The sequence below is a fragment of the Perognathus longimembris genome, chromosome 26 (genome assembly GCF_023159225.1).
Source record: "Perognathus longimembris pacificus isolate PPM17 chromosome 26, ASM2315922v1, whole genome shotgun sequence".
Taxonomy (NCBI): domain Eukaryota; kingdom Metazoa; phylum Chordata; class Mammalia; order Rodentia; family Heteromyidae; genus Perognathus; species Perognathus longimembris.
In genome coordinates this window covers 5,615,174-5,629,280 of record NC_063186.1, presented here as the reverse complement: position 1 = coordinate 5,629,280, position 14,107 = coordinate 5,615,174, and the positions used below count along the sequence as shown (strand labels likewise).

Sequence of the window (14,107 nt, the reverse complement as noted above, 5' to 3'; positions counted from 1 at the left end):
ATTTCTTAGTACCTAATTCTAATCTCTATGAATCTGAAATAAAACAACCAACCATACTTGTTTTTCAGAATTTTTTCATCTGATCCTGGAAGTGCTTAGTGTGTTTTTTCGTTCTTTTTTAATTCTTCAATCAGAAAAGCTGTCTTCCTTCCCAAAATTTTAATGTGAAAGTTGAAAAACAAATGGACCACTTACTGAATCCTTCTTTCGAGATCGCTCTTTCTTCATTTTCCCCCCTGCGGCTCGGATGCTAACTCTGTTTTCTCCTCCCAGGTAACCCCGGCAATTTGCTGACCCACAGAAACATTTCTGAGCTTCTTTTCTGTTCAATGAGCATAGGAAAGAAGTCAATTATGTAAAAGTGAACCATAAAAATATGTCAAGACTGTAACAATTACCCAAAGTGTCACTCTAAAAGGGGTGACTGACATTGCATCGATCTATCTTACTTTTTAAATTTTTTGCGCAGTCGTGGGGCTTGAACTCAGGGCTTTGGGCAGTGTGCCTCAGCTTTGTGCCGAAGGCTAGAGCTCTACCACATTGAGCCACAGCTCCACTTCCAGTTTGCTGGTGGTTAAATTGGACCTAGAGTGTCATGAACTTTCCTGGCCCAACTGGCAATCCCAACTGGGATGCTTAGTAGCTAAGGACTTTCTCCAATCTTACTTTACTAATTAAACACAACTAGCCAATAAGGAACTATTTTCCATCCTTCATGCAATACACTAACATAAGAAGATAGATTGTATGTGTACTTGGTCTGGAGACAAAAATACAAATACATGCACACATACAACCACCAAAGAGTATACCATAGTTACAGATAAATTCCTAAGTACTTCACACCAGAATTAAAAAAAAAAACATCTTTGGGGCTGGGGATATGGCCTAGTGGCAAGAGTGCTTGCCTCATATACACGAGGCCCAGGGTTCGATTCCCCAGCACCACATATACAGAAAACGGCCAGAAGTGGCGCTGTGGCTCAAGTGGCAGAGTGCTAGCCTTGAGCAAGAAGAAGCCAGGGACAGTGCTCAGGCCCTGAGTCCAAGGCCCAGGAATGGCCAAAAAAAAAAAAAAAAAATCTTTGTATCTGCTTTGCCTATTTCCAGAATCACCAGAAGCTAAAAACAGTCCCCAAAACAAAAACAAAGCCATACTTACCCATATCTCTGAAACTGATAGTCAAATGTTAATTCTGAGCCGGATGGAACCAGTTTGGTTGTAAAAAACCCAACCCTTAGTTGTCCATTCACAGTCCACTGAAATGTTTTGATAAGAGAAGAAATAAGTAATTGATTACACACAAACACACACACAATCATCAGCATCATCATTTGGAATTCAAACCACAGTGCCACCAAAATAATAAATAAATAATAATGTAAAATATACATGTAGGTCCTTAGGTAATATTTTCCCAATGGCAAATGAGGATTTACTGTTAAGTGTTACTGTTATTTTAATGATACACCAGATTAGATAAATGTATAATTTATCTCTGATTAATAAAACTAACTGCTACTAAGGTAGGGATGGGGCTCAATGGGAGAGAACCGGTCTAGTCAAAGGGTTAGGGTTAGGGCTGGGGATATGGCCTAGTGGCAAGAGTGCCTGCCTCATATACATGAGGCCCTGGGTTCGATTCCCCAGCACCACATATACAGAAAACGGCCAGAAGTGGCGCTGTGGCTCAAGTGGCAGAGTGCTAGCCTTGAGCAAAAAAAAGAAGCCAGGGACAGTGCTCAGGCCCTGAGTCCAAGCCCCAGGACTGGCCAAAAAAAAAACAAAAAAAAACCCAAAGGGTTAGGGTTAGTCAAAACAATATTCAAGATGTAATGAGACCATGTATAGTTGTATACAGGGCCAAAGCTCAATGACATATTTTTAGCTGGGAAGAAGGCCCACAGCTTTCTTAACCAGGATCTCTACTCCCGCTCAACTTTGGCTGTTCAGTCCTTCATGAGTTTCATTAAAACAATCCAATTTCGGCTGGGAATATGGCCTAGTGGCAAGAGTGCTTGCCTCGTATACATGAGGCCCTAGGTTCGATTCCCCAGCACCACATATACAGAAAATGGCCAGAAGTGGCACTGTGGCTCAAGTGGCAGAGTGCTAGCCTTGAGCAAGAAGAAGCCAGGGACAGTGCTCAGGTCCTCAGGCCCTGAGTCCAAGCCCCAGGACTGGCCAAAAAAAAAAAAAAAATCCAATTTCACACTGGGACCAGACTTGATTAAAAAAATCCTGAGTATATCAGTACCCAATGGACTTCACCATAATTAAAATTTAGTCTTGTGTTTTTGTATCTTTTACATAATTATCTAAAATAACTACAGGCAAGGGAACAATCAATTGCCATGTGAATCCAGAGGCTGAACCAGAAAAATTACAGCTGTCAAAATTTAAGAAAGATCTTGTGATTGATAGTATTCCCCTGATATAATCATTGTATTATAGTTCCAAATAATGCTAACGTTGGGAAAAAGTAGGTACAGGGTGGTATATGGGAATACTTACTATACTGTGTAAATCTAAACTTATTTCAAAAAGAAATATAGTAAATAGGAAAACAAAAAAAATTCACGAGTACCTTTTATATACTACTGTAAGCTCAAGCCCTAAATCTACCATAACTTACTTTTTGGGTTTCACAGTTTGGTTCACAGCTGTGATTCATGAAACGAGAGCAATTTCCTTTCTGAGTAGCATCTATTATCTGGGGAAAGAAGAAGAGTTCTGAAGTGAGATCTTTGAAAGTTAATACATTTTGCAAAGGTAAAAATATTAAAAAGTCAGGCGCTGGTGGCTCACACCTGTAATTCTAGCTACTCAGGAGGCTGAGATCTGAGAATCGCAGTTCAGAGTCAGCCTGGGCAGGAAGCTCTGTAAAACTCTTATCTCCCATGAACCACCAGTAAACCAGAAGTGGAGCTGTGGGTCAAGAGGTAGAGTGCCAGCCTTGAGCTGAAGAGCTCAGGGACAGCGCCCAGGCCCAGAGTCCATGCCCCACAACCGACCAAAAAAGAAAGACAAATAGAGACTGTGTAAAACTGTATACTTCTCTGGCTTATTTATGTCATTTTGGAGATCAGTTACAAAACGCCTTCAAACCCCCCACTTTTTAAACTGATTTCAAAGCCAACACAGCCGTGCTGCTTACCTCATCATTCTTCAGGGCCATGAAATAGTAGTGAATGTTTTTGTTTCGTGCATATTCCTTCACTCGAGCTTTAAACTCTTTATGGTCAAGTACTTCTCCACAGTATTCTAGGACAAAGGTGTTCCTGCAAGACGAAGGAAGCTCATTCTCACCAATGCCTTCAACTATTGGCCGGCTCTACGTAAACAAAGGCTTCATTATTCTTTAGTCTCAAGTTCTGCCCTGAAGTAGCCTGCTTGGAAGTTTTCACCCACAAAGTAAAGCACACTCTGTTACCAAAGAGATTTCGTAAATGTAAAATATTAAGTATTGTTTAATAACAGGCTGACAAAAATCAACGTACTTATTAAAGGAAGACAACATGGCTAATGTGGCCAAATTGGAAAAAAAAAAATCCTCTTTGATAAAATTAAAGAACTTTGAAAGGGATTAAACATGCTATACATAAGAAATTCAAGTCATGTACCAGTGGTTCACACTATGTAATCCTAGCTACTTCTACTACTAATCATAAAGAAGCTCAGTAGCAAATCATTTTCCTATAAAACATCTACCGTTGTTTAACAAAAAAGAAATAAAAGGCGATTACAACAGAACTTACGAAGGGAGATCTTTGGCAGCTCTTAAGCCCCAGCCTTTCTTTTCTGTAAGTATGACTTCGACATCTGCATGCTGTTTTCTCTGAAACCGTCTGTTGGAACAATAATCCCCATTTGGACATCGAGAAGAACTGAAATGGGAAGGTGGTAAAAGTTAATTCTTTAAACAGTAAAAGAATAAAAAAAATCTTAACTAGAATATGTTATGTAGCCACATCTGTATGACCTAGCAGTCTACATGTACATACAATCTTCCTCAAAAATTCCTTCCGCTGGGGATATAGCCTAGTGGCAAGAGTGCCTGCCTCGGATACACGAGGCCCTAGGTTCAATTCCCCAGCACCACATAAACAAAAAACGGCCAGAAACGGCGCTGTGGCTCAAGTGGCAGAGTGCTAGCCTTGAGCGGGAAGAAGCCAGGGACAGTGCTCAGGCCCTGAGTCCAAGGCCCAGGACTGGCAAAAAAAAAAAAAAAAAAAAAAAAAAAAAAAAAGGGTTAACCTATTAGTATTATTGGGGCTGGGGATATAGCCTAGTGGCAAGAGTGCCTGCCTCGGATACACGAGGCCCTAGGTTCGATTCCCCAGCACCACATATACAGAAAACGGCCAGAAGCGGCGCTGTGGCTCAAGTGGCAGAGTGCTAGCCTTGAGCGGGAAGAAGCCAGGGACAGTGCTCAGGCCCTGAGTCCAAGGCCCAGGACTGGCCAAAAAAAAAAAAAAAAAATTCCTTCCATCACGAAAGGATGTGGTACTGTGACTCAAGAGGTAGAGTGCTCTAGCTTTGAGCAAAAAGAAGCCAGGGACAGTGCTCAGGTCCAGAGTCCCAAGCCCCAGAACTAGCAAAAAAAAATAAAAAATAAATAAACAATACAGCACTTTCATCAATATAAAGCTAAATTTCACAATAATCCTGAAAAAACAGCGAACAACAGAAAACCACTAAAGCTTGAAATAGAATGAGGAAATGCAGTATTAGGGACTGGGGTGTGTGGCTTGAATGTAGAGCATCTACCCAGTAAACACACAGGTGAGGTTTGGAAGAGGAAGGCATTACATCTGGAGCAAGTTTGAAATGTTAGGGTTTTATCGTGAAAGCTAACAGATATCCCCTTTTCTTCCCAGGACACAAATGAACTAAAGAAAAAAGACTATTGGGCTGGGGATATAGCCTAGTGGCAAGAGTGCCTCGGATACACGAGGCCCTAGGTTCGATTCCCCAAGCACTACATATACAGAAAACGGCCAGAAGCGGCGCTGTGGCTCAAGTGGCAGAGTGCTAGCCTGGAGCGGGAAGAAGCCAGGGACAGTGCTCAGGCCCTGAGTCCAAGCCCCAGGACTGGCCAAAAAAAAAAAAAAAAGAAAAAAGACTATTAATATATTAGCATTAACTAAAGAACTACTTGATAGAACACTTAAACTGTATCAGGTACTATAGGCTAGTACATGATGCTGGCATATGTCACCTTAATATCATAAATTCTGTAAAACATAGGAGATATCTTTTTTTTTTGTGGCCAGTCCTGGGCCTTGGACTCCGGGCCTGAGCACTGTCCCTGGCTTCTTCCCGCTCAAGGCTAGCACTCTGCCACTTGAGCCACAGCGCCGCTTCTGGCCGTTTTCTGTATATGTGGTGCTGGGGAATCGAACCTAGGGCCTCGTGTATCCGAGGCAGGCACTCTTGCCACTAGGCTATATCCCCAGCCCTCTTTTTTTTTTTTTTTAAATGCCAGTTGTAGGGCTTGAACTCAGGGCCTGGGTTCTGTCCCTGAGCTTCTCTGGCTTAGGGCTAGAGCTCTACCACTTGAGCCACAGCGCCACTTCTGGCCTTTTCTGAGTAGTTTACTGGAGACGAGTCTCATGGATTTTCCTGTCCAAGTTGGCTTTGAAGAGCGATCCTCAGATCTCAGCCTCCTGATTAGCTAGGACTACAGGCATGAGATAGCTTTTTAATGTATTCATCCACAGGTAGGGGAAAAAAAAACATTAAATTTGACTTATTTTTAGAATTTACAGAAATTTATTTATTTATTTTGCCAGTCCTGGGGCTTGGACTCAGGGCCTGAGCACTGTCCCTGGCTTCTTGGTGCTCAAGGCTAGCACTCTGCCGCTTGAGCCACAGCGCCACTTCTGGCCATTTTCTACATATGTGGTGCTGGGGAATCAAACCCAGGGCTTCACGTATACGAGGCAAGCGCTCTTGCCACTAGGCCATATTCCCAGCCCCAATTTACAGAAATTTAAAAGAAGAGTTGAATAAAAGCAGAGTACTTGAATCTACTTACCATTCAATCATGAGGAGACGATTAAGACAATCTTCCCCACACGCTACTTCACCTTGAGCTCTTTCCTCTTTGGAAAGAGGTGTACACTCACACTGCATTCGCTTAATATCCCGATGTGATTTATTCTTCTTCCTGTTGGGAAAATTTCAACGAGGGGTAAAAGTTAAAGAGAAGTAAATTTCCTTATTCATTATATCTTCGTTTATGTTAGGGAATTTTAATAAACCATGTGACCATTTCTAAAATGTGTTACACTATTGGAAAATTTAATCTATTAATAATACATTTAAATAACTGGCAGCAAATTCTGTTGTCATCTACTTCCAGCCTGGTGAAGTACCTTACTTCATTGTGCACATTTTGGACAGGGAGGCAGGGGAAAACTAAACACTTCTTTTTTGTCAGTCATGTGGCTTGAACTCAGGGCTTGGGTGCTATTCTTGAGCTTTTTGCTCGAGGTTACTGCTCTACCACTTTGAGCCACAACTCTACTTCTGTTTTTCTTGTGGTTGGCTGGAGATGAGAATCTCATGGAAGGGCTGGGAAAGTAGCTTAGTGGTAGTGTTTGCCTACCATGCATGAAGCCTTGGTTTGATTCCTCAAAACAGAAAAAAGCTGGAAGTGGTATCGTCGCTCAACTGATACAGTGCTAGCCTTGGGCAAAAGAAGCTCAGAGACAGTGCCCAGGCCCAGAGGTCAAACCTCAGGATCAGGGGGGGAAAAAAAAAGTCTCATGATTTTTTCCGCCTGCTCGCTTTCAAGTGGGGTCCTCAGACAGATCTCAGCCTCCTGAGTAGCAAGGATGACGGGCGTGAGCCCCCAGCCCCCCCAGCCCAAACACTTTTCTTGTTGCTACAGTTGTATTTCCTTTTCTGTCCCTTGCTTATGAAAGAATGAGAAAAACTTAGCTCTTAGACTTTTAGAATCAAAGACCCAATGAGAGAAAAAAAAAATTAGGCATTTTTCTTCCCCAGGTAGGGGCAAGGTGGGTGGAGAATCTACACGACTCCATCTAAATAGGTGTAAACACGATGCATTACCTACGCTATGCTTTACACGAAGCACTTAACAGCAATCTAGAAACGTGTCGTGCGAGTCTTGGGTAGACTCACCTTTCTGTTAGGTAAACATTTTCTTCAATCAGATCGAAGTAGCAGGGCATCTTCCCCTGCTTGGCACACTCCTTCCACCGCTGGGAATCCCGGAAGTCATCCATGACGCAGGAAGGCCCAATCAGCGGCGAGGGTGCAGGCACCGGCGGCTCTTCTGGCTCTAGCTCCACGCGGACTTTCTTTCTGTCCTGAAGCTCGCCATCGCTTTCGGAATCGCTCTCCAATTCCTGCCTCCGTTTTTTGGGCGGCCCCCTCTCTTTGATGTCGTTTTTGTCAAAGCTTTTGGAAAAATCTTTCCTTTCGCTCACAGCTATGGAGTCTTTAACGGAGTTGCTGCTTATTTCGGGTGCCTGCACGGATCCCTTGTCCTTCTGAAGGGAGAGAAGAAATTTATTGGGCTGGCTTGAAAAGTGGGATCCACCTCGCTGATCCCAATTCTCTTCCTCTTCGCGGTCGTCTGTTAAGGAATCTGGGACCTGACCTTGAATTCGATCGTAAGTGACTCCAGTTCCAGGAGGCCTACCTGCCGATCTTGGGTCCCAGTAGCCATTGCCATGCCAGTAGTTACGGGGCCCGCCATACTGCTCTGCAGTTTGCTGGTATTTGTGTGCACCATAGGTTCCATAGCTGCTGTCAGGTTGCTGGTATGTGGTAGTCGGCCTTTCTTGCTGGGCAAAGTCCCACCCCAGGTTTCTGAGCTCCTCTGAGGAATGCAAGCTGTCCATGCGGGAGATATCACACGAGGAAGAAAAGTTCAGCTCCATTTTTCCCAGCCTACTATCTGGCCGGTTAGGGAAAGTCATCTGTTGCCGGGACTTACTTGGTGCCTCTTCGAAATCATCAGAAGAATAAACTGGCAGCTCTTCCTGTTGCCTAGATGTTTTCGCTTTTATTATATCCTCTGAATGTAGGTGACCTAGAGAGTCAGATTTCACATCTGCATGACTTGTACTATCAACCCCATCACTCTGAGGATGAGCAATTTCAGGCAGATACTTGTCTACTTGTTTTCTGCTGAACGGTGTAAAAGAAATCTCAGGATTCTTCTCTGCTCCTTTATGAAGGAAGAACTTCTCAGTCTGAGGACAGCCTTTACTTGTCATACCCTCAAACTTTTCCTCATATGAATGTCTCCTAGACTCTAATCTCTCATCGTCCCAGTGATCGGAATAATGTCTGTAACTCTGACTGCTCCGTGAAGAACAAGGGCTTGTTTCATCCATGGGCAACGTAGAGTTCTTTGGCACAACCACAACAGACTGGAGGCGGTTTCTTGGAATACTGCTATCATCAGACTCTGTATCGTCTGACTCACTGTCGTCACTTGAACTTTCCGAAGAACCAGAATAATCTTCATGGACAGTTGACACAATTTCAGGAGCATGACCGCTACTGTCACATTTTAAGGTATAAGGTGCACTGTCATTGTCTTCCATTGTTAAGTTCAAATCACAAGAAGAAAATACAACTTCTGAATCATCAGAAATATGGGCACGTCCTCTTTCTCCTTCATCCGAGATTTCTGGTCTTTCTCTTCTATCAGGCAATATGGAATTACCTTCTTCTTGAGCCTCCCGCAAATCATTTCCTGATAATCCATTATTATGCCTGTTCTCCCAGGAAGCAAATCCCTTTCTTGAATCAGGAAGGCCACTGTCTACTTCTACAGTTGTTTCTGCATGCTTTAAAAACTCTGTACTATTTTTATTTGTCAGCACTGTCTCCAGAACAGGGGATGTGTCCTCATCACACTGCAATAGAGCTACACTGTCCGCTCTCATTCCCGGAGATGAGGCAATGTCTGAACTCTCTATAGGTTCATATAAATCATCAAAATGGTTAGCATAAGCTGAACTAGTACTCCCCACGCTCTGCTGATATTCTTCACGTGCAAATTTTGAGTGCTGATCTGTCAGATTTCTGTTGTCACATAAAACTGCTTTTGATTCCAAGTGCACATTCATAAAGCTATTTGATGAAATCTTCATAACTGAAGGCTCAATGTTTTCAACTTCAGAACAACATAAGGAAGGGGTACTCTCATCTGCCATACAGTATATATCCGAATCTTTGGTTTTGCAGCAAGAAACTCTCTTATCCACGGCTTCTTTAACTACTGTTTTGGAATAATCTATAGCTATAACTGGCAAACACGAGAGTTTATCATGGTGTGGTAACACTAGAGATTCTGTTTCTCTAAATGGACTTTTTGATGTATGCTGCAAGCATATATCATCCAAGTCTTTTTCTTTGCATTTGCTAATATTCTGATATCCATTTGATGAAAGCATGCGTACTGCAGCCAAAGGGGACACCTCTGATCCACTCACACTATCATCACAAGTCATCAAAACAGCACCTGTTTTATTAGTGCAAAATGTGGGCATGTCAGATTCTGCCCCAGGCGATCCATTTACATTTAATTCGAGGGGACAAAAACTTCTCAATTCATCCTTCTTCCCTTTGGATAAAGAGTCCAGTTCTTTAATACTATCATGGCAATCATGTTCTATAAATTCAGACTTGAAAACAGGTGATCCATCTATCTTTTTTAAAGTAGGTGAATCATTTAACTGATTTGATGGAGATAAAGACCTAGTCTTTTCTCGTTCAGGGATTTTAGTCATTGTTCTTACTTCACTATTTTTCAAACAAGGAGTCTGTAAACCAAAAGAATGAGACTGTTTGCTTTCCTCATTTGATTCTGTACAACAGAGAGAATTTCTTAATTTATCAGACTTGGATCTAGGTTTTGGAAGGGCAGATTTGTGACGGGAAGCACTGCTATCGTGCTTGGAATAGGACGGCCCCCACCGGCAGCCCAGTTCACTCGGGGGAGAACAGCATCTCTTTATTGCTTCGTTTTCTGATATCCTCTTGCTGTGCTTTCCTCTTCTCTCCATCTCTAAGTAAGAGCTCTCATTTTTGCACTCCCGATCAGATTTGGAATAGGATGATGTCCTTAGGTCTCTGTAGGAGGAGGAGTGAGATGAGGTACGCCTCGAGTACGTTTTCTTATGCTCATCATCAGAGTCGGAACTCTCTCGGGCCCTGTTGTCAGTATACGGCCGAGAATAACGGGTCCTCTCTCGATAAGGGGAACCCCCTCGATGGTAGCGCCGGTCAGACTCGAAATAATGAGACCGTTCTGACCGAGAATAGGATAAAGTAGTTCTAGAGCCTCTGTCTGATCTAGAACGTGACCGGCTTCGCCTTCGCTCTCTTTCTGGCCTACATCGGGAAGACACATAGCGAGGATCTCGTTCAAGTTTTGAATAGCTAAAATATTTATCATCTCTCTCTGTTTTAGATCGTGATTTCCCTAAATCCTCATTATTTTTTAAAGGTGCTGAGTTCTTTTTAACATCTCTTTCCTTCTCAATGCTTGCTGAAAATTTTAAGTCATGTGATCTTTGACTTGATGAAGTCCGTACAGAATCTTCATCAGATTCTGAACCAAGAAAGGTGCCTTCAAACTGCGAGGATTTCTTTTTAGAACCTGGTTTTTTAGAGCTTGGACTAATCTTAGAACTATCTGGAATTTCTTCTTCCTTCCCAATATGGGAATCTTCTTTCTGCAAGAGAATATCGGCTTGCTCTTTCAAATTTTCAGTTACGTGTTCTTCTGAACTGTTAGATACACTATCATGCTTATTATCCCCTTCTAAAGATTCTGGCACAGTTGTAACTGGTGGTTCTTTCAGAGCTCTAACTGCTACGTCCTCTGGTAAGGGAACTGGTGCTGCCAGAATTGTTACTGCTGTATGTGGCAAGGCCACTGGCTCTGCTATTGGTGCTGGTGGTGAGGGTGTTGGAGCTTGGGGAGGGGGAGGTGGGGGAGGGGGAGAGGAAGGTGGTGAGTCTATAATTGATTCTGCGATGACTGCTGGTATCTGTACTGTGGGAGGAGACGGAGGTGTTACTGATGTGGTAGTAGCCAGCTGGGGCCGAGAGGTTACATGAAGCAGATGTTTCTTAAAATGAATTTTGCCCAATTCCATTCTTGACTTGGGGGGAGAAGATTCCTCTGTAATTGATAAGGTATCAGCGCTGTCCATTTTATTTTTGGGGGATGAGTCTCCTTGGAGAGGTACAGCTGGAGAGTTTGGGGTATCATTTTGCTTTTCATTGCCAAGTGCAGTGAGAAACCTGTTCTGCAGAGTTTTCTTGGTCAGGCTGAAGCTGAAGGACACCTTCTGCCGCCCCTGTTCCTCCAAATTCACTTTTGTCTTCGTGCCTTTGGGCAAAAACCGACTAGAAGCAACGCCTTTAAACATTGGTCCTTTGATAAAACCTGTCTTCTGCACATTTTCAATCTTTGTCTACAAATAAATAAAACAAACAATTACTGATAAACAGTAGTTATTTTCAAATGCCAGCATCACAGTTCAAAATGTTTGCCAGAGGAATTTTTTTACACGGTAGTCTAAATCTCATTATGTTACCGATTTTATAGGCTCTTTCTTATGGAAATTTTAATACATTCAGTACCATAGGGAATAGTATAATGCACCCCTAAATATCTAGTCCCACCTCCAACAATTACCTATATTTTTCTATTGTTGTTTTCTGTTACATGAAGAATTTCTTCCAATTTGACAACTATTTTCTAGGTAGTGTTTTTCTTCTAAGCATACATTAGTTAACAAGGGGAGGTCATTGTGACATTTGTATACATACATACAAAGTATTCTGATTAAACTTACTCCCATTCCCCCTTCTTAAAATAATTTCACTGCTCTTCTGTTTTTTAATTTTTAGGGTGCGTACTGGGGCTTGAACTCAGGACCTCACATGCTTGTTTGCATAGCAAGTGCTCTACTACGAGCCACCTCTCTAGTACTGCTCTTTGCTGATCATTCTGGAGATGGAGTCCTGGAGTTATCTTCCCTGGCGGATGTTTTTAATCTGAATCCACCAGACCTCAGCCCCCTAAATAGCAAGGATTACAGGCATGAGTCATGGTTACCTAGATCATTGTTCTGTTTGAATCCATGCAAATGAATTATTTCATAGATAGTATTTTACATTTTTTATACATGATGTATAGTTATGCCTTATGTGTTCATTAAGGAGAGTATAGTATAGTTGTCCCTTGCCATATATCACAATTCACTTACTGCAGCTTACTGCATCGCAGGTTTCAAAAGAAGAAATGTAGGGCTAGGAATATGACCTAGTGGTAAAGTGCTTGCCTCATTATACATGAAACCCTAGGTTCAGTTCCTCAGCACCACCTATCTAGAAAAAGCCAGAAGTAGCACTGTGGCTCAACTGGCAGAGTGCTACCTAGCCTTGAGCAAAAAGAAGCCAGGGACAGTGCTCAGGCCCTGAGGTTCAAGCACCAAGACTGGCAAAAAAAAAAAAGCAAATAGTGATCCCTCGTCTATCACAGGAGTTATGTTCCAGAGCCCCCTGTGAAAGGTGAAAATCCTCTAAGTAGCAGTAAGTGTACCTCGCCATAGAGGGATAACTGTATAAGGCTGGTACTTCACAGATTTTTCACCTATTGCAGGGGTCTCTGGACCGTAACTCCCACAATAGATGAGGATCACGGTATTCAAAACAGTGTTCTGACAAGAAAGCACTAGAGATCAGCAAAGAAAGCAGAGTTCCCTGGCATCACAAAATCAGTTGGGTGTGTGGCAACTCAAGCCTATATTAAAGAGAGCATTATTTGCATCTACAAAAGTTTTATAAGTGATATTCTTCACTCAACTTTGGCTGTTTGAGAGAGTAATTTTCCCCCTGAACATGATAAAATAGGAAATCAGTTCTCAAAAGTATACAATACTATTCAAGTAGGAAAGTCAAAATTTTCACATTATAAGGCAATGGTTAAGTGTTTTTAAGAAACAGAATCTGCTTTGAAGTTTAAATCTTACATAAAAGTTCAATACATAACATCAGATAAAAGTTGTCTTCAGAGCTGCCAGTTTTCTCTAGGTTTCCTAAAGTTCTTGAAGCAGTAAAGTTTAAAAAAAAAAAAACCACACAATACTTTTTCTTGGCTGAGGGCATGGCTCAACTGGTAGAGTGCCTACCTAGCAAGTATGAAGCCTTGGGTTCAAACCCCAACACTGCCACAGAAAGGGGGGAGAGGCACAGAGAAGAAGATAGGATTGATTCATTCATTCTTTTATTGTGACATATACCATTCCTCACTGGAATGAGCTATTACAATGCTAAAAATAAATAAGAAAAAAAATGTTAACGTCATTTCATAGTCAAAATAATGCTAAAACTTAAAATGTTTTTTAGCTTATATTCAATCTCTAAAATATACTTAAAGGTGAATTGAATGAGTCCTTACTTACCTCATTTTCTTCTTCTCTATTTCCATTCATCCAAGAAAACATGCAAAAAGAAAAAAAAGAAATACTTAGAACAGATTGAAATGAAAATTGTTTATGTTAAAACAGGGTATTTATACCTACAAGTGTATTCTACATGAACGATCAGTTCTATCATAGCCTGTACATTTCATTTATATAAATTCTTATTAAAAATAATGTAATGCTCTGTGCTAGGTGCTAGAGATGGAAGATGAATAAAGCAGAATCATTGCCTTGAGCAGCTTTGTTTTCTGTAAATTACAAAATATAATTGTTAACAAAAGCTAATTCCAACACAAAAACACAAAGACATATGTATAGTATATGAGGCAGCAAGGAGGAAAATAAACCCTCAATTTAGTGGGAGGATGGATTCAAAGTATCAGTCCTAAAGAGAAGATTGCAGTTTTGTTTGAAGAAGTTTATTACAAAGAGAAACATGAAACTGCCCGTGGAAATGAACTGGGAGGGAAGGGGCAGAGCTGGTGATCCAGAGAGGTAGGTTTTTTTTGGTTTGTTTTCTGGGGCTTGAACTCAGGGCCTGGGCACTGTCCCTGAGCTTCTTTTGCTCAAGGCTAGCGCTCTACCTCTTGAGTCACAGTGCCACTTCTGGCCTTTT

The 14,107-nt window shown here is 41.8% G+C and overlaps 1 protein-coding gene across 5 annotated transcripts in view; it reads right to left on the bottom strand.

The window, feature by feature from the left end:
* The window catches only part of Setd2 (SET domain containing 2, histone lysine methyltransferase), a 55,361-nt gene that overhangs the window by 28,627 nt on the left and 12,627 nt on the right, over positions 1–14,107 (bottom strand). For all 5 annotated transcript variants that reach the window (XR_007209207.1, XR_007209209.1, XR_007209208.1 and 2 more), the window contains exons 2-9: positions 13,471–13,486; positions 7,154–11,475; positions 6,042–6,173; positions 3,760–3,888; positions 3,159–3,282; positions 2,637–2,714; positions 1,163–1,260; positions 196–322 (exon numbers count right to left, since the gene is read on the bottom strand). Coding sequence is in view for 2 of the 5 variants with exons in the window: in XM_048334405.1 (XP_048190362.1) it covers positions 196–322; positions 1,163–1,260; positions 2,637–2,714; positions 3,159–3,282; positions 3,760–3,888; positions 6,042–6,173; positions 7,154–11,475; positions 13,471–13,486 (5,026 nt within the window). In the remaining 3 variants the exon portion in view is untranslated. The remainder of the gene's footprint in view (positions 1–195; positions 323–1,162; positions 1,261–2,636; positions 2,715–3,158; positions 3,283–3,759; positions 3,889–6,041; positions 6,174–7,153; positions 11,476–13,470; positions 13,487–14,107) is intronic.